The 23,476-nt window shown below is 36.7% G+C and overlaps 1 protein-coding gene across 6 annotated transcripts in view; it reads left to right on the top strand.

Annotated features, from left to right (window-relative positions):
* Window positions 1–23,476, top strand: part of SNTG1 (syntrophin gamma 1) — an 891,115-nt gene that overhangs the window by 473,450 nt on the left and 394,189 nt on the right. For 5 of the 6 annotated variants that reach the window (XM_050801928.1, XM_050801925.1, XM_050801927.1 and 2 more), the window contains 2 exons: window positions 11,425–11,478; window positions 19,427–19,561. In XM_050801928.1, coding sequence (XP_050657885.1) covers window positions 11,452–11,478; window positions 19,427–19,561 — 162 coding nt within the window. In that variant the 5' untranslated portion in view covers window positions 11,425–11,451. Of the gene's footprint in view, window positions 1–5,259; window positions 5,349–11,424; window positions 11,479–19,426; window positions 19,562–23,476 lie in introns of all 6 variants that reach the window. The other variant, XM_050801923.1, reaches the window with a different exon arrangement.

Genomic DNA, 23,476 nt, shown 5'->3' with positions numbered 1-23,476 from the left:
TTCTTATGATAATTGATGATAATAGTTCTTGTTAATTTCTGAGTGTTAGATTTACTCATAATAGGCAAGACCTCTAGACAGAGGCCACATCTGATGAAGTGACAGTCAGGAAATGTTCAGCTTCACTTTCACTTTTCTTGGTCAGGAACTAGGCTGTTACCATTGTTTGTTGGGTCAGTTATGTAATAATAGTCTAAACAGGCTTCCTTAGGCTAGAGCTTTTCATGCTTTGTGGCTTATCACTGAGCTGTCCATGGAGATTCTACATGGATCAAAGATGAGGTAGGGGACATTCATATATTGTCATTTTTTAAACATTAAAGATAATCTCATCAGATTATTCACCAAAGCTACTTATGCATTGCAGTTCTCATCTCTATGTTTTATGTAATAAAGTTTACTGATGAAATTTTAAAAATTATCTTCATAGGAGCTTTTTTTTTGGCCCCTAAAAAAACTTATATTAGATAATGATGAACCAATAAACTTGTTTTTCTTTTATCCATGGATACAGAAAAGAAGACATTTATAAACTGTTCCTGCATCATATTTTAATACAAATCAGTTACTTTTAAAAAATCATAAAGCATTAAAAATTTTATATCTGAATAAGAAAAAATATGGGAAGATGAATGTGTCTCCAGAAGAGAAAAATACAGTTTCGTTGTGTGAAAAAACATCTTAATTTTACATTTTAAATAACAGTATTAGTTAATCTATTGTATTAGTCAGGGTTTTCTAGAGGGACAGAACTAATAGGAGATATATATGTATGTGTGTGTGTGTGTGTGTATATATTCTAATAAGAGATATATATATCCTATTTTATATATATCCTACATATCATATGTATGTGTACATATATCCTACATATCATATATATATGTGTATATATGTATATATCCTATTAGTTCTATGTATATAGGAAGCTAGTTCGAGTCCCAGGCTGAAGAACTTGGAGTCTGATATCCCAGGGTAGGAAGCATCCAGCACAGGAGAAAGATGTAGGCTGGGAGGCTAGGCCAGGCTCGTCTTTTCGTATTTTTCTGCCTGCTTTTTATATTCCAGCCATACTGGCAGCTGATCAGATGGTGCCCAGCAAGATTAAGGGTGGATCTGCCTTTCCCAGCCCACTGATTCAAATGTTAACCTTGGCAAAATCCTCACACATGCACCCAGGATCAATACTTTGTATCCCTCAATCCAATAAAGTTGACACTGAGTATTAACCATCATACCTATGTTACTAATAAACCAGCTACAAATGAAGTGTTTTCCTTATAGTTTTTTATAGTATAACATAGAAATATCTAGTATATTTTATATTCTGGAACTTATGTTATTAAATTGATGGTACTTGATAGTTGTGTTTAAAGAAATTCCAGGAATGTCTAGAAATATGCTCTCCTAGAGTTCTTTGGATACAAGAGACCAAATCCAAACCTGACTAGTTCAAACTATAAAAGGATGTTTTGGAAAGATATGGACTGTTTCACCAAAGTGAAGACACAACTGACCAACCAGGCTTTGGAAACAGCAGAAAGCAGGGTAGCTCACAGAATCCAGATAATGGGACTGATTGACAGTATTTTTTTCTAGATAATATCATCAAAATAAATTACCTTCAATCTTTCATTTTTTTAAAAAGAAATATGCTTTTAGTCAGTTATTGTCACATAATGTTACATAATAAAACAATAAAATCTCAGTGGCATACACAACTGTATCAGTCAAGATTCTCCAGATCAGCAGAACCAGTAGAATGTCTATATATGTTTATACATATTTTAAGAGACTCAGTTAAAGAAATTGGCTCATGCAATTGTGTGGGCTGGCAAGTCCAAATTCTGTAGAGTAGGCTGGCAGGATGGAAACTCTTGGGCAGGAATTGGTGCTGCTGACTTGAAACAGAATTTCTTTATCAGAGAAACCTCAGTGTTTGCTTTTAGGGCCTTTCAGTGATTGCATGAGAACCACCCACATTATTGGGAATAATCTCCTATACTTAAAGCCAACTGATTTCAGATGTTAACCACATCAAAATCCCTCCACGGCAACACTTAGATTAATGCGTAATTAAATAACTGGGCACTATAACCTATTCAAGTTGACACATAAAAGTAACCATCACAGCTCATCCTTTGTCAACGTAACACTCATATATATCCCCTTAAACCTACTTTACCTCCAAATAAAAACCATTGCAAAGTCATCCTTCTAACAAATATGATACAAAAATCCTTTATATAATCAAAAACACACTAATTATTTCCCTAGAAGGGGATGCAAAGGCCTTGACTAATGTTCATTCTTCTCCTTGATATGCTATAATTTAAATGCTATGATGTAAAATTAATCATTATTAATAAATCTTGTGTTAGATGATAAGGGAATAAAGAAGGGAAGAAAACAAAGATGGTTGACATATACATATGTATATAGACACATATAAATATGTTTGTAAGTGTACATGCACATACAGTCAAGTTCATAACAAAATGAGAAATACATAACAATCACAGTCCTCATTTTTGCAGCTGACCGTGTGGTGGTAGCCGGTAGTGATAATTGCCTTTTTCCACTACCCATTCCTTATTTCCTGTGCCCTCAGCAAACATCTCAGCTTGTCATAGTTCTTTACCTGGTAAGGTAATCCAAACCTTCATTCCTGAAGGGTCTGGGCCATTAACAGTCCCTGCGTGAATGGGGCTATTGCAGTTTTCCATTGGCATGAATCACAAGTATGGTAAGACACACCTAAGGAATCTGTGCACACTCTTCCTGATCTCCATGCTGGAACAGCCCAATTTCCCTTTGGAAGTCAGTATCAATCACCCCAGTCAGTGGAGGAACTCATTTCTTTGCGTGTTGATTCAGAGGCAACGGAGTCCAAAGTGGCTGAGAGTATCTCAACTTCCAGTTCAATGAAATCCTTGTTGGATCTCCTAATAGAAACATTCTTCACTGTGGAATGAAGACCTCTAAACCAGAAGAGAATAAGGTCGCAGGTACAGGAAACAAAAGTTTTGCTAGTAAGTAGTGGGTGATACTGAGACGCATTACCCTCATTTCCTAAACTCATGAATTCTGGTAATGGGAGAAACAGCACCATATATTGAGCATATACAGCTTCCTGGAGAACTTTGACTAAGTCCTGCAAGAAAATGCCACCTAGCTGATGCCATAACTGAGTTTTCAAAAGGCCATTGCACTGTTCTATCAAGCCAACTTCTTCAAGGTGGTGGGAAAATGGTAAGAGCAGTCCAGTGAATTTTATGAGCATGGATTCACGGCTTCACTTCATTTGCTGTGAAGTGAGTGCCTTGATCAGAAGAAATGACGTATGGAATATGATGACAGTGACTAAGGCATTCTGTAAATCCACCGATGGCTGTTTTAGCAAAAACGTTGTGTATAGGGAAGGCAAATCCATATCCAAAATAAATGTCTATTTTAGTAAGCACAACATGCTGACCTTTCCATTACGTAAGTGTGGCCCAATACAATAAACCTGCCATCAGGTATCTGGCTTATCACTCTGGGGAATTATGCCATGCTGGGCTCAGTGTTGGTCTATACTGCTAACAAAGTGGGCACTCAGCAGTGGCTGTAACCATGTTGGCCTTGGTTAATGGAAGTCCATGTTGCACCTGCATATTGTGCAGAACCATCTCTAACCCCAGCCAACTTTTCTCTTCCTCCAGTGAATTGTGGTTGGGAAACCCCCCAAGAGATCATAGGTGTGGGCTAAGAGGGAGAAGGTAATGGAGCAAGAGTGGAATCCATAGGTATTTAAAGTTCTTTCTCATGTAAACTGTTTGTGCCTTAGTCACTTGAGCCCAGTCACTTCCATTTGATGATGTGTACCCCTAATTTTATGACTTGGTCTATGTGTACCCCTAATTTTATGACCCAGTTTATGATGAACATCTCAGGTGACTTGGTGTCCCATGGTTAAACATTCTGTATCTACTAATGGCCAATAACAGAACAAGAGCTGTCTCTTAAAAGGGGAGTTACTATCCAGAGAAGAGAGCAGGGATTAGCTCCCAAATTCTGAGGACTTGTCCTGTGATTCACCTACAGGGACATGCCAAAGCATGTCTAAACAGCATCCCTATCTGCCACTGCCACTTCATAATAACAGATGTTCTGCATCGTATGTTCCAAGTGGTAGAGCAGCTTGCACAGCAGCCTGGATCTGACGCAGAATCTTCTCCTGTTCTGGACTTCACTTGAAATCAGCAGCTTTTCGAGTCACTTAACTAAAGAGGCCATAGTAGCCCACCCAAATGAGGAATATGTTGCTTCCAAAACTCAAATAGGCCCCATAGACATTGTCCCTCTTTTCTGGTCGTAGGAGAGGCCAACTGCAACAACCTATTCTTTACCTTGGAAGGGTATCTCAACTGACATCACACCACTGGACCCCAAGAAACTTTGGTGAGGTCCTTGAATTTTTGTCAGATTTATTTCTCACTTTCTGACACACAAATACCTTGTTAATAAGCCTAGAATAGTTGCTAATTGTCACTTACTAGGTCCAATTAACTTAATGCCATCACTGTAATGAGCCAGTGTGGAATCTTGTGGAAAGGGGGAGTGATTCAAAATCTTTGTGAGCTATTGACATAGGGCTGAAGAGTGATACATCCCTGAGGTAGGACAGTGAGGGTGTATTGCTGTCCTGGCCAGTTGAAAGCAAACTGCTTCTGATGGACCTTATGGACAGGAATGGAGAAAAAGGGATTTGGCAGGTCAATAGCTGCATTACCAGGTACCAGGGGATATGTTCATTTGCTCAAGCAATAAAACCACATCTGCTAAAGAGTTTCAATTAGAGTGGCCACCTGGCTAAGCTTACAGTAATCCATTGTCAGTCTCCAAAATCCATCTGTCTTCTGCACAGGCCAAATAGGTCAGTTGAATTGGGATATAGTGGGAATCACTTCTCCTGCATCTTTAGAGTCCTTGATGATAGTAATAAATTCTACAATCACTCTAGGAAAGTGGTATTGCTTTTGGTTTGCTATTTTACTTGGTAAAGGTAGTTCTAGTGGCAACCACTTGGCCTTTCCCATAGCAACAGCTCTCACTCCACATGTCAGAAAACCAATGCCGGGATTCTATTAGTTACTGAGCATGTCTATTCTAATTACACATTCAGAACCAGGGAAAAAACACAGGATGTGTTCACAGACTACCCTGGCCTTATCTTGACATGGACTTGAGCTAAAACTCCACTGGTTACTTCCACAGCCTCTCTTCTGATTGGTGGACCACAGTGGTGTTTTGCGTCTTCAGGAATCAGTGTCATTTCAGAACCAGTGTCTGGTAGTTGCTGAAAGGTATGGTTATTTCCCTTCTTTAATTCATATTTAATTCACATTTATTTACCCTGGGAAAAGATCATGCAGTTCTTTGGGGGAGGCTGGAAGCAAGATTAACAATATAAACCTGTGGTAGGGTATCAGGGTCCTTCTTTACATGACCCGACTTCCCTTCTATATTAGTTCATTTGTGTTGCTATAAACAAATACCTTAAGCAGGCTAATTTATAAAGAAAAGGGGCTTATTTTGACTCATGGTTCTGCAGGCTGTGCAAGAAGCATGACACCAGAGTCTACATCTGCTGAGGTCCCAGGAAGCTTTTAGTCATAGCAGATGGAAGTGGAGCCAGCATGTCATGTGGTGAGAGAGGAAGTGAAAGAGAAAGAAGGGAGGTTCCAGACTATTTTTAAACTGCCAGGTCTGGCATTAACTTATTACTACAGGGAGGACACCAAGGTAGTCATGAGTGATCTGCCTCCGTGACACAAACACTCTCCACCGGGCCCACCTGCCATACCGGGAATCCCATTTTGACATGAGATTTGGAGTGAACATTCAAACCACATCACCTTCATGCAAGGAGGCTCTGGTTCTACAAACCATTTCAATTCTGGGAACTGAATGAGAGTCTATGACTCTATTCTGGTGATTCATACTACACTTTTCACTCAACCTAGAACTCATTTGCTTGTACTGATTAAGTAAAAATTTAGTAGGCTTCCTGTCTGTTTTGCTTCTAGGGACACATGATCAACCTGACAACACTATAAGCCTCTCTGATTTAAGCTACTCTGATTACTGCCTTGGTCCTGATTTCCATTCTCATAACCATGGCTTCTTTGTCTTTGCCACTTGGCCCCTGCCATCCCAGGATCCAATTACTGCTATTGCATGTGAGGATCCCAGTTCAGTGGCAATAGTTCCCATGGTAATTTCTACCCTACACAGAAGAGTGACTGAAGAGGTCTTTAACAGAGCCACCCCACAAATTTATTCCTCAGAGTCAAGTCGAGAGGTGCATTCTCTGGGCTCCCAGGGCGAGTGAGCAGCTCTTGTATGATAAATCCACTCTAACACTCCAATACTCCTAAGTCATCTGTTACCTTCCTCTGCAGTATACCAAGGCGATCCTGGCATTTTAATGTAATTTATTATAAGCCATTTTTTTTTTTGGTCCATGTTTAAACCCAGTCAGCTAAACAAACTGTCAGAACCCTTTCCAACACCCCAAATTTACATCCAGAATTTATTCTTAGTGGGGCAATATCAATCAATTTGACCTAGTCCAAATTTTTGTGCCTTCCAACATTATGTAACATCATGAATATCCATTCCACACATAGTCCCCAGAATTTTGTCTGTATAAATTGAAAAAATATACAATGATTTTGGAGTGGAACACATCTTTAATGGGTTAAACTTTGTATCTCACCTTTTTTCACCTGTTGCCACTTGAGTCTACTTATACCTATAAAAGGAAAGAGGATTGGTGGGATTGGATCCTCAGGAGAATCAGCATTGTCTTTAGGACAACCACCTCAGCAAAGGCCCTCACTCTTCTACCAAAGAAGACTCAGCAGAACTTAGGGGTTCACTGAGCCCAGCTTCATCACAGACTTCATGTATGTCTTCATTCCAATATTCAGGGTCCCGTTTTTCCCAATGTCTGTGTTTAACAGAAGAAACTTTGCTAGGCTGGGGGTTTAATTTGTGATGTAATTCAGTGACTAGCAGGATGAGACTCTGGGCTTACTGTTCAGAAATCTCAGGCTTGTGACTATAGGAGATAAAGGTATAATCTAAGACAGGCATAGGCATTTTCGGGTCATATATGAAGGTCATAGGCTAGAAATTTGAAATCCAAGCTCACCCTTTTTCTCTCTACTTTCTATAGCACGGTTAAGAGCAAAGAGCCAATCTTATTGCACTCATTATTTGACAGAGCTGTTCTAAGTTATCAAATTCTTGGTCACTGAGAACCTTGCCTTATCAATACTTGAGTAGTAGTGTTCAGTGGTGACATTGTGTGTATCTGTATTGCCTTTTTGTGCCATGGACTACCAGTGTTCTTGTTAATACTGGAAATAGAGTCTTTACTGCCTTTAAATCTAATGAGATGACAGAATCAATTCCTGAAACCTCAAAACTAATTCAAAAAACTCATTCTTAGAATTCAGTTCCTTCAAAACCACTGTTGGTAACCAAATCTATATCAGTCATGGTTCTACAGAAGAATGGAAGCACTATGTATGTGGCTAATGTGACTGGGGGTCAGCAAGCCTGAAATCTACATCAGCCCAGCAGGCTGGAAACTCTCATGCAGAAGCTGCTGATGCAGTCTGGATGCAGAATTTCTTCTTCAGAGCAAACTCAAGCTTGCTTCTGAGGCCTTTCAACTTATTTGATGAGATCCACCCACATTATTGAGAATAGTCTCCATTATTTAAAGTGAGTTGATTATATATATAATCTGCAAAGAAACTTCACAGCACCACCTAGATTAGTGTTTGATTAAATGACCGGACTCTGTAGCACCTAAAGCTCGCCACCACAAATATCAATCACTTATTTGACTCACAGGTCTACAATGTGGCTGTGGCAGCTCTGTCCTGGGCAAGGATGTAAGGGTAGTTGGGCTGCACCTTGCATTCTGTGGGTCATATAAGATGTTTGGCTCTGTGTGTGTCATTTTAAGGCCAGATCAACAGGGCAGCAGCTTCTTGGGGAATCTGTTCTCATGCAATTGCAGAAATGCTAGAGGGCACCGGAAACATGTGAGGTCTGCAGAGAAACTAGCATATGGTCATTTCTCTCCACCCATCACTGGGGTAGACATAAGTACTTTTGATAATAAGTGCAGTCTATATGATGAAAGGTAAAATAAACTATGCTCTAATGGATAAAGTTGTTTCCCACAGGCCTGTGCGTTAGCATTTCTTATGACTATACATGTATACTGGGATTGCACAACTGAGCGCATGAATGGTTGGTTATTGGAAACTAGGTTTCTCACTGTCAGAGACTTAAGAAATATTTAATTGATTGTATGACACATTCAGTTTCTACTGAAAATGACCAATCTATTTCCTTTCACAGCCAATAGTAATAATTTATCAGTGACAACATGATGACACCTCTTAGCCTATTCTACCATTTACCTAAACAAGCATTCATCAATCTTGTACAGTAAAAGTTTACAGATAAGTGAAGAAAGAAGACTAGAATAGCACATGTGGTTGCTATTAGAGGTGGAGCATCACTAATAACTGTTGTCCAGCTTGATATAGATGCAGGTGGTTATATAGGGACATGTCTATCGATATGTGCATGCTAACATGGGTTAGTATACACACAGATATTTCTTTGCTCTGTCAGAAGAGAGGTCCTAAAAGAAATGATTGGCTCAATCAATAAATGGTGGAAAACAACTCTGTCTCCTGTGCAGAGTAATCTCAAATAATTTATGTAGATAGGTCAGCCTCAGGAATGGGAAGCATAACCTCCAATTCCTTAGGTGTGAGGTACTCATAGTAACCTCTTTCCAACCAGTATTGTGTGGAGAGAAGAGGAAAAAAGAACTTTACAATAGAAAAAGCTGACAAACACTATGTCAGTGGGATGATAAGGTTAGCAAGCACTCGAGTGTTAAGTCGTATTGCTCACACGTATCCTTGATTGAATGGGATGAAAATGGCACTTTACTTCTGAGATCTTCCCCCTCCAAAACCACATTACCACACCATAATAACTACAAAGAACATCAGAATAATCCCAATGGAAGAATATCTTACAAATTCCTGACCAGCATGCCTCAACACTGCCAACGTCTTTAAAAATAAGCAAAGTCTAAGAAACAGTCACAACCAAGAGGAGCCTAAGGAGAAAAGAGGACTAAATGTAATGAGGTGCCTTGGAAGCGATCCTAGAACTGAAAACAGACAATAGGAAAAACAAGGAAAACACAGATGAAGTTTAGACTTTGGACAGTAATAATGTATCAATAACAGTTCATTAATTGTAATCAATGTGACAAACTAATATAAGAATCTAACAGTAGAGAAAAATGGAAGTGGAGGACTGTCAGAAGAAAAAATACAACAATTGCAGTGAAATGATTGGATTGGCTTTTATTGTGATTCATGAATCAGGGCAGTATCTCCTTTAAACCTTCAGACAAGATGTTCTGATGAGCTGAGCCCTCGAGGTGGGATTTACATGCAGAAAAGGGCTGAAGAAAGCAGAATAAAAGCCAAAACATAGATTATTCATTACAAAGTTGCTTTCCTTTTAGGGTTAAAGCAGAGGGGACTTCTGTTAATGCCAGCTAAAATTGGCCTGTTTGGCTATGTGGCTATTATTCCCTCTTCCAATGTTTTAGAAAAGTCGAACATCTTGCTTTCAGTTTGGTGATGTGAAGCTTAGGATGAGTAGCTTCATTTTTTATTTAGTCTAGTAGAACCTAAGGTAGGGACTCAATCCAAATCGGTTATCTCCTACACATTTTATCTAACAGTATGTAGATAGATACTTATATATCTGTGCTTATGTATTAATTATTTTTCTGAACAAACAACTGATATTATTACCTACTGTTTTGATGAAAAAGAATAGAAGATTAGAATTAAAAAAAAAAGGAAGATTTGCTAAATTGGTAGAAGGTACAGATACAGCACCTGCTCAAATGTGTCATACTATGAAATAATTAAAATTTTAAAATTTATGCATTAAAATTAAATTCAGCATATAAAACAAACATGAGGTTATATTTAGATGGTTGAGTATCCTCATGTCTATTTCTCCGGTTGGTTTTTAGTAGCAAGAAGTTGATTCCAGATGTCTCCTGTTTTTATATAATCAATACATATCAAAATTTTCCTTCTTTTGTAGTAAAAGAATAACTTTACATCAGAGTTAGAGACAAGAAAATATTTACAGGTTCTTCAAATAAAATGTTTAAGAGCAATTTTAAAAAATAATTGTTAGTAATAAAAATTTCATTAATACTAATGAGGCTCACAATCCACAAGATTTATCTAGAGGAAATATTTAATAGATTATATGATGTGTTTGGTTAATACTGATGATGGCTAATCTCTTTCTTTCAAAGTCAATAGTAGTAATCCATCAGTTCAGTGACAGCATGGTGATACCTCCTACTCTGTTTTACCACACTTACCTGATAAAGCATTAATCAATCTTGTATAATTAAAAAGAAATGCCAAAGAAGGATATAATAGTTTACTCTTCCAAAGGCTGAGAGGCGGAGTAATTTTGAGGAGTATAGAGTCTTCTATTTTGGAATTAACCATTCACCTTACTTTGATGTCTCATTTACTTATCCATTATATTTCGGCTCTGCATTGCTTTGTTTTATAGTGTCTGGGTGTCAACTTTCCGCGACAAATCTTAGTTTTGTTAGGGGTATCAAGTAATGAAAACAAAACACTCCAGAATAATTTTACAAAAACATTTATATGTATTTCAACCTACATTCATCATTTAGATATTATAATGACCATAGATGAATCTATTTTAGATATTTTATACATTGATTTTTCTTATTATTCACTCTGACAAATAGCTTGCTTCCTTACATCGTATTGTGAATAAAATTTAAGTTCCAGAGAGAATTATTCATGCATGTAGCTTTTTAATTAAAAAGAGAATGATTAGTCAACCTTTTTCATGAGATAACCATATGAAGGCAATCTTTAATTGCTCTTTTTGAAGTTTCTTTCTCAATTGCAAACTCAGGTTTCACAATGCATGTTGGGAATGAGCGAGAAGAGATTGATCTGCTGGTACATGGAGTCTGAACGCCTGCTGGCAGGATGGAGAGGTGCCTGGAAATGCACACTCTTCATCACACTGAATGATGGCAGGATATTTATACTTCCTAAAAGCTGGGGATTAAGACTTTTTTCATCTCTTCATTTTCCTCTCTTCAGTATACCCTGGAGCTCTTGTTTCTTACAGGTGGTTGTAAACACAGTTTTCCCACAAGTTCTGCTTCACGATTTCCTCCACTATGTTAGTGTTCTCTCTTACACGCCATGCTGTGCCTAATCGCTTACTATTTCTGTGTCTTTTCAGACGACATTCTTTGTGGTGCCATAGCACATGGATTTCAGAACCGCCTGTGAGGAGGTGAGTACAGAGCTTTCTGCTTTTCAAACAGGAAAAACAGAATATAAGCAGGAAACACTTGGCTCCAATTTATATAGGGGAAACCCTGCTTTTGGCAGAAGATGGAGAGAGGGGTATGGGCTCTTTTTCTTTCCAGATTATGTTCTCCTTCTGCAAAGATAGAAAACCTAACTGTGCATGGAAAGTCTCGGACTTTAACTCTTTGTTTAGGAAGACTGGAGCATATTAAATATAATTGAGTTGGTCGTCTCCACCAACTCTGCACTTTTCAGGTAGTGGAAGTGTTGGAAAGAATTCTTTTCACATAAATGGTAATAAATTATAAGACATCTAAGGTTCCTTTCAGCCCTATAATTATATTATTTTATGATTCTGATATTATTTAAGTAATTCGATATTATTTAAGTATTAATACACAGCAATTTAGATTCTCTGTAGAGCTGTCATCACATTTCAGCATGAGTTAAAGTGGCACATTAGTCTTTCAAGGATGTGAAAGAGCGTTCAAGTGTACAGTTCAATAGTGCATGGACATGGGCCCCCAGGGAATATAACCATTCCATCTTAGGAAGAAAGACTATCTTTTTTTTTTTTTTTTTTGCTAAATATGTAACGTTCAAAACATTGTGTTTTCATTCTTCAGGCAAAATAAAAATACATGCAGCTTAAAAATATTTTATATTTGTTTAAAAGATTTAAGGCATTTTTTATTGTATATAAACGACCCAACAAAAACCAACCATAACTGGATTACCTCTGGTAGTGTTAAAATCAAACCGGGGAAAGGCTTCAGTTCTTAACCTTGTGAAGACTGTTATTTTAGTGAAAATGTCATGTGTTTACAGTTCTTGCTTGAATTTGTGGAACATAACTCCTTATTTTCTTCTAAAGCAATTGAAAAATATATATTTAAAAATATTTGTCACAGTTGGTACAAAGTTCAGACTGTAAATATAAGGGTTTTTCAGAAAACTAATAAATTGCTTTTATATTTCTATTCTTATGTTTCTACTTTTAATGCTTTAAGCATAACATTTTAAACATATCTCTATGCTAATACTCATCAATTATAATGCAGTTTACAAACCTTTCTCCTGTGCTACACAGAATACTATAAGGTCAGAGTATGCAAATTATTCATCTTTTTAACTTAGCACTTATTGGTTCATATATTTTTAAAAATTGAATTAATGTTCTAGAAGCTTTGTATGTTATATTTTAATTGTATTGTTTCAGGTTTTTTTTTTTTTTTTTTTTTCTGAGACGGAATCTCGCTCTGTCACCCAGGCTGGAGTGCAGTGGCATGATCTTGGCTTACTGCAAGCTCCGCCTCCTGGGTTCTTGCCATTCTCCTGCCTCAGTCTCTCGAGTAGCTGGGACTACAGGCACCCACCACCACGCCCAGCTAATATTTTGTATTCTTAGTAGAGATGGGGTTTCACTGTTGGCCAGGATGGTCTCGATCTCCTGACATCGTGATCCACCTGCCTCGGCCTCCCAAAGTGTTGGGATTACAGGGGTGAGCCCTCGCACCCAGGCCATTTCTGGTTTTAATTGCATACTATGTAGCAAGTCTTCTATTTCCATTAATATGCAACCCTTATGTCTTGATTAGTAAGGCACTCATTGAAACCCAGTGGATATTTGTGTGAATGAGATACTTACGGGACACATGACATTCATATGATAGAGACTGGACAGTGGCCAAATACTATTTTAACAAATGGTTTATTTTTGATTTCAGAGGCTGGAAAGATTTACAAGACCTTTTTGTAAACAAAATTGTTTTGATGTACTGATTTGAGATATTTCTCGAACTCTGTTAAGATTAGAAGATTTATTTACAATGGTAATGCTGTGATCACTATGCTAGTTCTTGTAAATTAGTAATCCTTAGTACTGAAAAGAGTGACAATCTGTTACTGAGATAACAATATACAAGAGGAAATTAAATCACTTATATGAGATATAGCTAAATATTGCTGAAGTCACTATATGTGATGCCAAAAGACAATCATGATCAATTTTGGGGCAAATATTTACTTAACGGAATCCATGTGTTCAGCAAAGTGAGGAAAGAGGAAATTAAATCACTCATGATTCCTCATTTTTGAATAGAATGATTTCAGAAGGCTTCAAAGAGAATTCAGTCTGGTGCTAGGACTTGAACAATGGCTACAATTTAGTTAAGGAAAAGGCCATGATTAAAAGTAATCCAGGAATGGCAATGTAAATGATGAGGCAGTTTGAAGCACTTCACCTAAAAGAACATTTAGTGCACTACTGCTACAATGCAGTACAGTGTAAGACAAAACGAATTAAATAGTATTTGGCACTTGAAACATGGAAATACTGTGGATGCTTGCAAGAAAATTTGCAGTTCATATTACGGTCTTTGTCTACTTTTTGTAGTTTGTCGTTTTTTACATCTGACATTGTGAATATATTTCAAAATTAAAAGACCTTAAATTTTAACGTTTCATTAAAATACATGTTGTACTTTTTGAAAGACTAGAACATAAATTAAAAGGGTCTTAACTTTTAAGTAGAAAATGGATGACATTCTACTTTTATAAAGATCCAACGTAGGTCCTACATTTAAGAAAGTACAAATTCTTAATAAGTTTAAATGTGAGAGAAGTTAAATGTGAGATTTGTTTAAAGAGTAAACCCACGCAAATTCATAAACATTTTCTTGATTTGCAAAATTTTTCTCCCATTCTGTAGGTTGCCTGTTCGCTGTGATGGTAGTTTCTTTTGCTGTGCAGAAGCTCTTTAGTTTAATTAGATCCCATTTGTCAATTTTGGCTTTTGTTGCCATTGCTTTTCGTGTTTTAGACATGAAGTCATTGCCCACGCCTATGTCCTCAATGGTATCATTTTTAAATTAATCTTCCCTTTAAAATTATAAGTTTGGTGTATATTTTATAAAGTACAAAATACGTTCATACAGTATCTATATCACATACATTCCTTTATTTATGTGCAATGGTATGCAAAGTCAACAAAATTTGGAGACAAATGATGTCACATTAATAGAAAGAAAGAAGATAAGTGTGTGTCTTCAGTTTATATTAAAATTTGAGACCAATAATTATGTAGGTGATTTTCGATATCTAAATAATTTGAGTCCACAGATCTGTAAAGACTTTGCAGGTGGGGCTGTTTTAGGTTTGCAGCGCCAACCAGCAACTGCTCCCATGATTCGGTCTCCCATTTTTAGCTCTTAAAACACTTCAGGAAGGAGTGGAGACCAAACTTCTTCCTCTATCAGAGAGCCTCCTAGTAGTCTGACTTTGGGGAAGACCATCTGTAAGTTCCAGAGTAGTCTCTTACTCATTTTATCTCTCTAGTGGCCATTGCTTCCATATACGAAGAATAGCTGCTTCAAGTGTTCTTTTCAAAATTATCCACACCCCAATAGGAGATTATTGATAACCATAATTCTCTCCAGTGAAAGATGCCAGTAGCCATGTCACGGTGTACAGGACAACTGGAGATGGCATTCTTAAATAATCTGTGTATGAGGTAAAGCAGGCCGTGCGGTGAAGAGCCCAGCTGCCTGGGTTGAATTCTTCCTCTGGGTCCCTCTGCACTTGTCTAATCTGTAAAGGCAGATGGCTGCATTAATTTTTGTTAAGGGAGAAAAACAAATTAATACTTTTTGTCACACAGTGAGCACTATATGAATAATTATTATTACACAACAAATAATAAAATATATGACCATATTTCATGAGTGAGGATCTTAGTCCAGCAACGCTGATTCTAATCAAGACAGTGCCCTGAAATGGAGTTTATCCATCTTCCTGCATCTCCCAGAGAAGCTCTGACTCTAATGCACCTGTTTATCAGTCCCCAACTTCCCTGCTCAGTGCCTGTTTCTGTCAACAGTAAGTGTGTTTTAACTTTCCCATTTCTTCTCCGTCTTCTACTCTGCTACAAGAAATACATTTAGAACACATAACAGTGAACGTATTATCTTCTTGCTCACATTTATATATGGCGTCTCCCTTACCGTCCACCATCCGCCCACCATACAGGGCGTTGGCCCGCCTGGTCCTCTCCAAACATCTCTCCCGCAGCGGCCCCTGCTGGACTACACAGGCTCAGCGGCAAGCGCACCCTCATTTTCCTGCATCATCACGTGGAGTGCATTTTCACGCTTCCATATCTTTACTCATGTGTTTCCTCTTGATTAAAATGACATTTGTTCCTTTAATTATGGTTTCCTCAGTTTATTTTTTTTCAAGACAAACCACACATATTTCCTATCCTCCATAAACCCCCATCCCTCAAGAATATTAAATTCCTGTCTCCATGTTGCTCCCTTATCAGATGTCATATTGTGGGTTTTTATATATGTACTTTCAAAATAAGTACGAGATCGGGCGTGGTGGTTCACACCTGTCATCCCAGCACTTTGGGAGGCCGAGGCGGATCACCTTAGGTCAGGATTTTGAGACCAGCGTGGCCAAAAGGGTGGTGAAACCCCGTCTCTACTAAAAATACAAAAAACTTAGCTGGGCGTGATGACAGGCGCCTGTAATCCCCGCTCCTTAGGAGGTGAGGCAGGATAATCGCTTGAACCCAGGAGGCGGAGATGGTAGTGAGCCAAGATCGCTCCACTGCACTCCAGCCTGGGGCAACAAGAGCGAAACTCCGCCTCAAGAAAAAAGTAAAATAACATAAGGTAAAACAAGTACGAATACTATGAGGTCAGGGACTATTGTCTAATTCATGTCTTATTCTCTGTTAATGCTGCACAGTATTTGCAAAATTAATACATGTGTGGGATTTTAGATGTGTTTCCATGTGCACCAGCTGAATTTTCATGGTAACATGTGTAACATCTCTAACTTCTGGAAACGTATTTTAACCGATCTGTTTTAGCACTTTGTGTGCTGTTTTCTCCAGTAGCTATTTTTTGGAATGTGTGTTTGTGAGTGTGTGTGTGTGTGTGCGCGCTTCTGTGATTTATTCTAAAAAAAAAAAATCCTCCTCATTCTTTATTTTCTGCAACTCTTGTCCTTTCAGAATCCAAAAGCGAGCTCAAAGACTGTATTCTGTTCTCCAGACAACTGTCTAATAATTTGTGAACATTTTACATAGTATTTACGTGACTGATAGCTTTGGCCACATAAAAATTAAATGAGAGTATCCTCATAGTTTTGTTTTAGCTCCTCAAACTTTCCCTGGATGATCTTTGGCATCTCTTTGATGTGTACCAAAAGTATATTTCTGGGCTTTCAGGGAAAACCCTTTTCTCATCCTGAAGTTCAAACAGAGCATTATTTGTGATTACCAGCTATTCCATTACACTTCTGGGGGAGAAATGTCCTGGAATATACTGTACTAAAAAATCAGCAAATGTGTTCATTTATGATCACTTGGCTTTGATGTATTATTTCATATTGCCACTCCTCAGAGTGGCTTCGCCCCTCAGAAAGGCTCCATGTCGGCCCCTCTCCAATATCCCATTGTAAGCATGAGTGACTTTGTGTAAAAACATAGGAAAATTATGTTCTATATTAGGGAAAGTACAATATGCTTGTGTTAAAAGATTTTTGTCCTCTAGATATATTCACTTAAAATTTTCTCTAGATTAGTCAGCCTGGTTTCATGAGCATGTGTGTGCTAGTGCCATAGATGAAGAAAAAATGCTTTCCTTGCTCATGAAAAAGCTTCTGTTTTTCCTAAAAAGACATCATAACTTTTACAAAATAATTCTAAACTAATATAAGAGTGTATATGATAGATGGCAAAAGAGTATGCATTAGCACACAAGAACAAAAGCAGTTTAGAGAAATAGGTATCTTTGGAGGCTACAGTATATAAATATATTCCCATCAATATTACAGAGGATAAAGTAGCAGACTCCCAGCAATAGCCATGGAAATGTGTATTCCAAGAGAAAGTCTGGTATTATTTGCCTGGGATAGCGTGCTCCTTAAATTTAAAGATAGATTTCACATATAAGTGATGTAATATGATATTTGTCTATCTGTGTCTGGCAGTCTTTACTTTGCAAAATGTCCTCCAGCCTTATCTATGTTGTTCCAAGTGACAGAATTTTATTCCTTTTTTATGGCTGAATAGTTCTCCACTGTGTATAAGTACCATATTTTCTTTATCCATTCATGTGTTGATGGGCATTTAGATTGATTTCATATCTTAGCTGTTGAGAATAGTGCTACAATAAACATGGGAGTGCAGATGTCCCTTTGACATACTCATTTCATTTCCTTTGGATATATACCCAGTAATGGAATTGCTGGATCAGTTTTTAATTTTTAAAGGAATCTTCATACTGTTTTCTGTAAGGGCTATGCTAATTTACATTTCTACTAACAGTGTATAAGAGCTTGCTTTTCTCCACATCTTCACCAGCATTTGCCAGTTTTTGTCTTTTTGTTAGTCACCATTCTAACTTGGGTGAGGTGGTGTTACATTGTGGTTTTGAATTGCATTTTCCTGATAGTAAGTGATGTTGGAGTTCAGAGTAGAAGAGTGGTTACCACACACTGGGGCTCATGGGAGGGTCGGAGGTGGGGAGATGTTAGCCTACAGGTACAGTATTACAGTTAGATGGGAGGAATGAACTCTGTTACTCTATTGCCCAGTAGGATGATCACAGCTAACAATATTGTATATCACAAATAGCTGAAAGAGAGGGTTTTGAATGTTCTTACAACACATACATTATTACTGTTTAAAGTGATTTATATGCTAATTATCATGATTTAATAATTACACAATATATACATGCATCAAAACCTCACATTGTTTGCCATTAATACATGCAATTACTATTTGCTAATTTTTTAAATTTGAAATTAATTAACCAATTAACTCTGAGGATAAATATATATCCCCATATATATATTCCACTATGTTAAGAATGACTCAATAATTACTAAAAGAAAATGTCATTTCCAAAGTGGTCATTATTCCTATGGACTTTTTGGTGCAGAATAAGAGCTAAATATTATATTCTGTCTCAAAGGAATTACCTTTTGTGTCTGTGACAAATGGGAATGTTAAGTGCATTTGCTAGGGACAATATTTATATTAATCCAGATTAATATATGTATTCTGGATAAGTGACAAGACTCATGGACTTATTTGGTGATTACTTAGGTAATAGCACAAGTTCAGAAATCTTTGCAGTCCGTTTTCACAATTCCCCAAAGTATATAAAGCCAACATATCGGATTAGGCATCAAAAATCTTGGGTCTTAAACTAGGCTCTGTTTTTAATTAACTATGTTAATTTGGGTAGTTTGCTTCACCTTGTTACCCTTATTTCCTTCTAGGTATAAACTGTGTGTGCGTGTGCGTGTGCGTGTCTGTGTGTGTTTTCATGCATGTCTGTGCATGTGTGTATGCATGCATGTGTTTGTTGGTGACTAGGAATGCTGAAATACTGGAGTTTACAGTAGGCTGGGGCAGTGGGAGAGGAAATGGAGAAATAGGAGTGTGATCCTTCTTTCTGAAGTGATGGAAATGTTCTAAAATTGATTACAGTGATGGTTGCACACCATTGATTATATTTAAAAAAATATGAATTGTACATTTTAAAGGGTTGAATTGTATGGAATTTGAATTATATCTCAATAAAGCTATTACCTTTTTATTTTTAGATTATAAGTATTACAAAACCTCTCATTATTTTAAAAATATAGTACATGTACCATAATTCTTACTCCCCACTTCTTTGTGTGAATTTTGTGACATCGTTTTCCTTACCGAGAGTTCGCTTTACTTGAAATCATTCTCCTTTTTCCTTGCACCCATGCTAAGTATTCAATTTCAGGCTCATCAGACTGTGTTTTCACCACCTCTTAAATGTTATTCACCATATTTTGCTGTAAATTGGCCACAAAATTACAACCTATAAACTAAGTATAATTTTTCCTCTTTTTTTTTTTTTTTTTTTAATCTGAAGACAAAGACAGGAATTTGTTTGCTGCAGGATGGTAACCAGGAGCCTTTCAAAGTCCGGCTGCACCTAGCCAAAGATATTTTGATGATCCAGGAACAGGATGTGATATGTGTGTCTGGTGAGCCTTTCTATTCTGGTGTAAGTAACTTTTTCTTCTGTTGAATTTTTTTGTGTTTGTTTTTTGTTAATAAAAATGTTTATTCAAAGACCATTTTAAATATGTTTTTCTTTCAGTGTCTAGTCAATGGTTCTGCGTGTAATTTTTGCTTACATCATTAAGTAAGCAGTGGCCCTGTATGAGAACCTTGCCTAGGGTCCATGAACATGCCTTTTGGGCCCATCTCCAGCCTGTTGTCTATGACTCCTAGCTGTCATCATATGATGAGAGTGACACTGGATTTTCTGATCATTCTACCTTTTCACATAGAGAATTAATTGAGAACTGCACATGGTGGTGTCCTCTGCTCTGGTCTTACGTTTCATGAACTTGGACTATTGAGAGTGGTGTCAGGGTGGGGCCCATCCTTCAGCATCACTGAAGCAGGAGACATTAGGCAGCGGTCACTGAACTCAGCGTGAGTGATATTCCCCTGGGATAGTGTCTGAATGATTCTGTGGACCTCCCTAATAGAATTATGCGCAAGTGCTGTAGCAAATTCTGTTCTTCAATGCTCCAACCCATTGACACATTACACTGCTCCTAATCTAGCTTCAGAAAGAGCCATAAATTACAGTGCAAAACTGATTGCTGTACTTACTCATGTCGAGGCAGCATAGCTGTGGAAGACATCCTTAGATGAGATTAGATTTTATTCCACTAAAAGACATTGTCATAAAACAAGTTATGGAGTTTATCATTCATTGTATAATAATACCATTAAAGACATCTTTTTTAACAATGTTGCCATATGTGATCTCAGAAGAAAATTATAGACAGTAGCATGTAGTCTGCTCCCTGCTTTTCCCAAACATCTGCAGCTATTTAGCATGAAGATTTAATTTGTACCTTATTAATAGACTTACCTTGGAGTGTTTAGTAGGTGGCAAATAATGCTGAACTTGAGTTCTCACATCACTTCTTACTAATACCCTATGGGAGTAACTCAAGGCCCTAAATCAATAGGCCTTTGCCAACTAAAGATAATAGACATTTTACAGACTGTTAACTATTCTTTTGTCACAGACCATTTAAATCATTCTGAATCATGGGCCTGGATGTCAAGGCTGATTAAACTGTTCCCATGAGGTTGTCCTTTCTTCCCTTTGGTTAATAACAGAGAAGTGGCATGAGTCATACAACTCTCTAGAATAAATATATCACACTGGTCCCCAGATCAAAAAAATAAAATCAGTAAAATTTACTACTTCAATACTGAAATAATATTATTGATTTTAAGTTTCACAGTCAATAATAACTGATACACATAGACCTACTTTCTCCTTAAAAGATAATTGTACATATAAATAAAGCTCAGAGTGCTAGGAAGAATGAAGGCAGAATTAAGGAGAAACATCTTATGACGTTGTCAACAAATTCAAAAAAGCATTTGAAAATTCAACACCCATTTTTACAAAACACTTTAAGCAAGATATGAGTAGACAAGATTTTTCTTAATCTGACAACTGTCATCTAATTAAAGCCTCTCTCTAATATGTTAGTTAACATTGAACATTCTCTCTGAGATTGAAAGCAAGTCAAGGATAATACCTTGCTCACTAATCAATGTTGTTCACCATGCTCCTACAGCAAGTCACAAATTATATATAAAGAATAAAAATTATAGAGGAAGAGACAAAATGGCTTTTCTTGTAGATTTCATGATGGTATGCATAGAAAACCTTAAGAATTCTACAAAAGATAGAATAACACAAAAATTTAGCAAGGATGCTGGGAATAAGGACAATAGCCCAAGTTAATTGTGTTTCTAAAACTACCTACAAGCAACTAGAAATGAAATAAAAATGCAATCCATAATACGTCAGAAAGACAATACACTTAGGAACAAATTTAACAAAAGATGTATATGATCTCTGTCCTGAAAACTATAAAAACTATGTTGAAGGAAATTTAAAAAAATAAACAAATAATGGAGAAATATGACATGATCGTAACTAGAAAGCTAAGTGTTGATAAGCTGTCACATCTTTCCAGATACCCTAAACCAGTCAAAACCCCAAAATATTTTTGCAGATATGTACAAGTTGATTCCAAAATTCACATGGAAATATAAAGGACTTACAATAACCAGAACAATCTTGAATAAAAAGAGCAAAGTTGGAGGGTTTATTCTAACTGATTTCAGAGCTTGCTATAAGATTCTAATAATAAATACAATGTAATGTTGTAATCAATTCAAGTATATCAGTCAATGGAACATTATAAAGAGCCCAAAATAGACCCACTCTTATATGGTCAGTTAAGTTTTGTTTTTCTTTTTTTTTTAACTGTGATAAAATATACATAATATAAAATGCACCATCTTAACTATTTTTAAGTATAAAGTTCAGTAGCATTTCGTGCATTCACTTTGTTGTGTAACTACCACCACTATTCATTGCCGGAATTTTCATCATGCCATACTGAAACTCTGTATGCACTGAACCGTACTCCTCCTCTTAACCCCTTGTTAACCACTGTCCTACTTTCTGCCTCTACATTTGACTATTCTGGTTAAATCTTGTAAGTGGAATCATACAATATCTGACCCTTTGTGGATGGCTTATTTCAATTATCATAATGTCTTCAAGGTTCATCCATGTTGAAGGATATATCAGAATTTCATTCCTTTCAAAGGCTGAATAACATTCCATTGTGTATTTATACCACTTTTTGTTTATCAATGTTCACTCGGCAGTGAACATTGAGTTTGTTTCCACCTTGGCTTTTTGGAAAAATACCTCTAAGAACATGGGTGTACAAATATGCTTGAATCACCACTTTCAATTATTTGGTGTATATACCCAGAAGTGAAATGGCTGGATAAATAGTAATTCTGTGTTCAACTTCTTAAGAAACTGTCATACTCTTCTCCACAGTACTTGTACCATTTTCCATTTCAACAAGCAAAATACAAGAGTTTCGATTTCTCCACATCCATGTCAACCCTGTTGTTTTCAGTGTTTTTGATAATAGCTATCCAAATAAGTGTGAGGCTGAATCTCACTGTGGTTTCCATTTGCATTCTCCTATCAATTAATAATGTAGAGCATTATTTTATGTGCTTATTGTACACTTGTGCGTCTTCTTTGGATAAATGTCTATTCATATCCTTTGTCTGTTTTGGAATTGGATTGTTTGGTTTTTGGAGCTGAGTTGCAGGAGTTCTTAATGTATTTTAGATACTAGTCCTTTATCAGGTATGTGATTAGCAATATTTTCTCCCAAATTGTAGGTTGCCTTTTTACTCTATTAATAGTATTTTGATGCACAAAAGTTTTTAATTTTAATAAAGTCTGTGTCAATTTTTTCTTCTATTGGTTGTACCTTTTGTACCATCTCCAGGAAATAATTGCCAAATTCAGTGTCATGAATCTTTTCCCCCTATATTTTCTTCTAAGAGTTTACAATTTTTGCTCTTACTTGTAGGTTTGGTTATATTTTAAGTTAATTTCTGTTCTGTACATGGCATTAAAGTTTGAACTTCATTCTTTAGCATTTGGATATCCAGTCCAAAATAAATTGCCATATGCACAAGGGGGTTTTTATGGCCTCTCTATTCTAGTTTATTAGTCTATATATTTGTCTTTACGCCCGTAACACACAGTTGTGCCTTTTGTTTATTTGTTCGTTTTTACTGTAGCTTTATAGCAAATTTTGAAATCAGCTAATTTGGGTTCCTTAAGATCTCAAATACATTTTAGAATGAATTTTTCTATTTCTTGAAAAAATACCATTGCAGTTTTTATAAGGATCATGTTGAATTTGTAGATCACTTTTAGTAGTATGGACATCTTAATAATAGTAAGCTTTCTGATAGATGAACATAGCATCTTTCCATTTATTTATGTATACTTTACATTCTTTTAGCAATGCTTTGTTGTTTTCAGTGTACA

Source organism: Macaca thibetana, chromosome 8, assembly GCF_024542745.1.
Source record: "Macaca thibetana thibetana isolate TM-01 chromosome 8, ASM2454274v1, whole genome shotgun sequence".
Classification (NCBI taxonomy): Eukaryota; Metazoa; Chordata; class Mammalia; order Primates; family Cercopithecidae; genus Macaca; species Macaca thibetana.
This window is presented reverse-complemented; position numbering and strand designations above follow the sequence as displayed.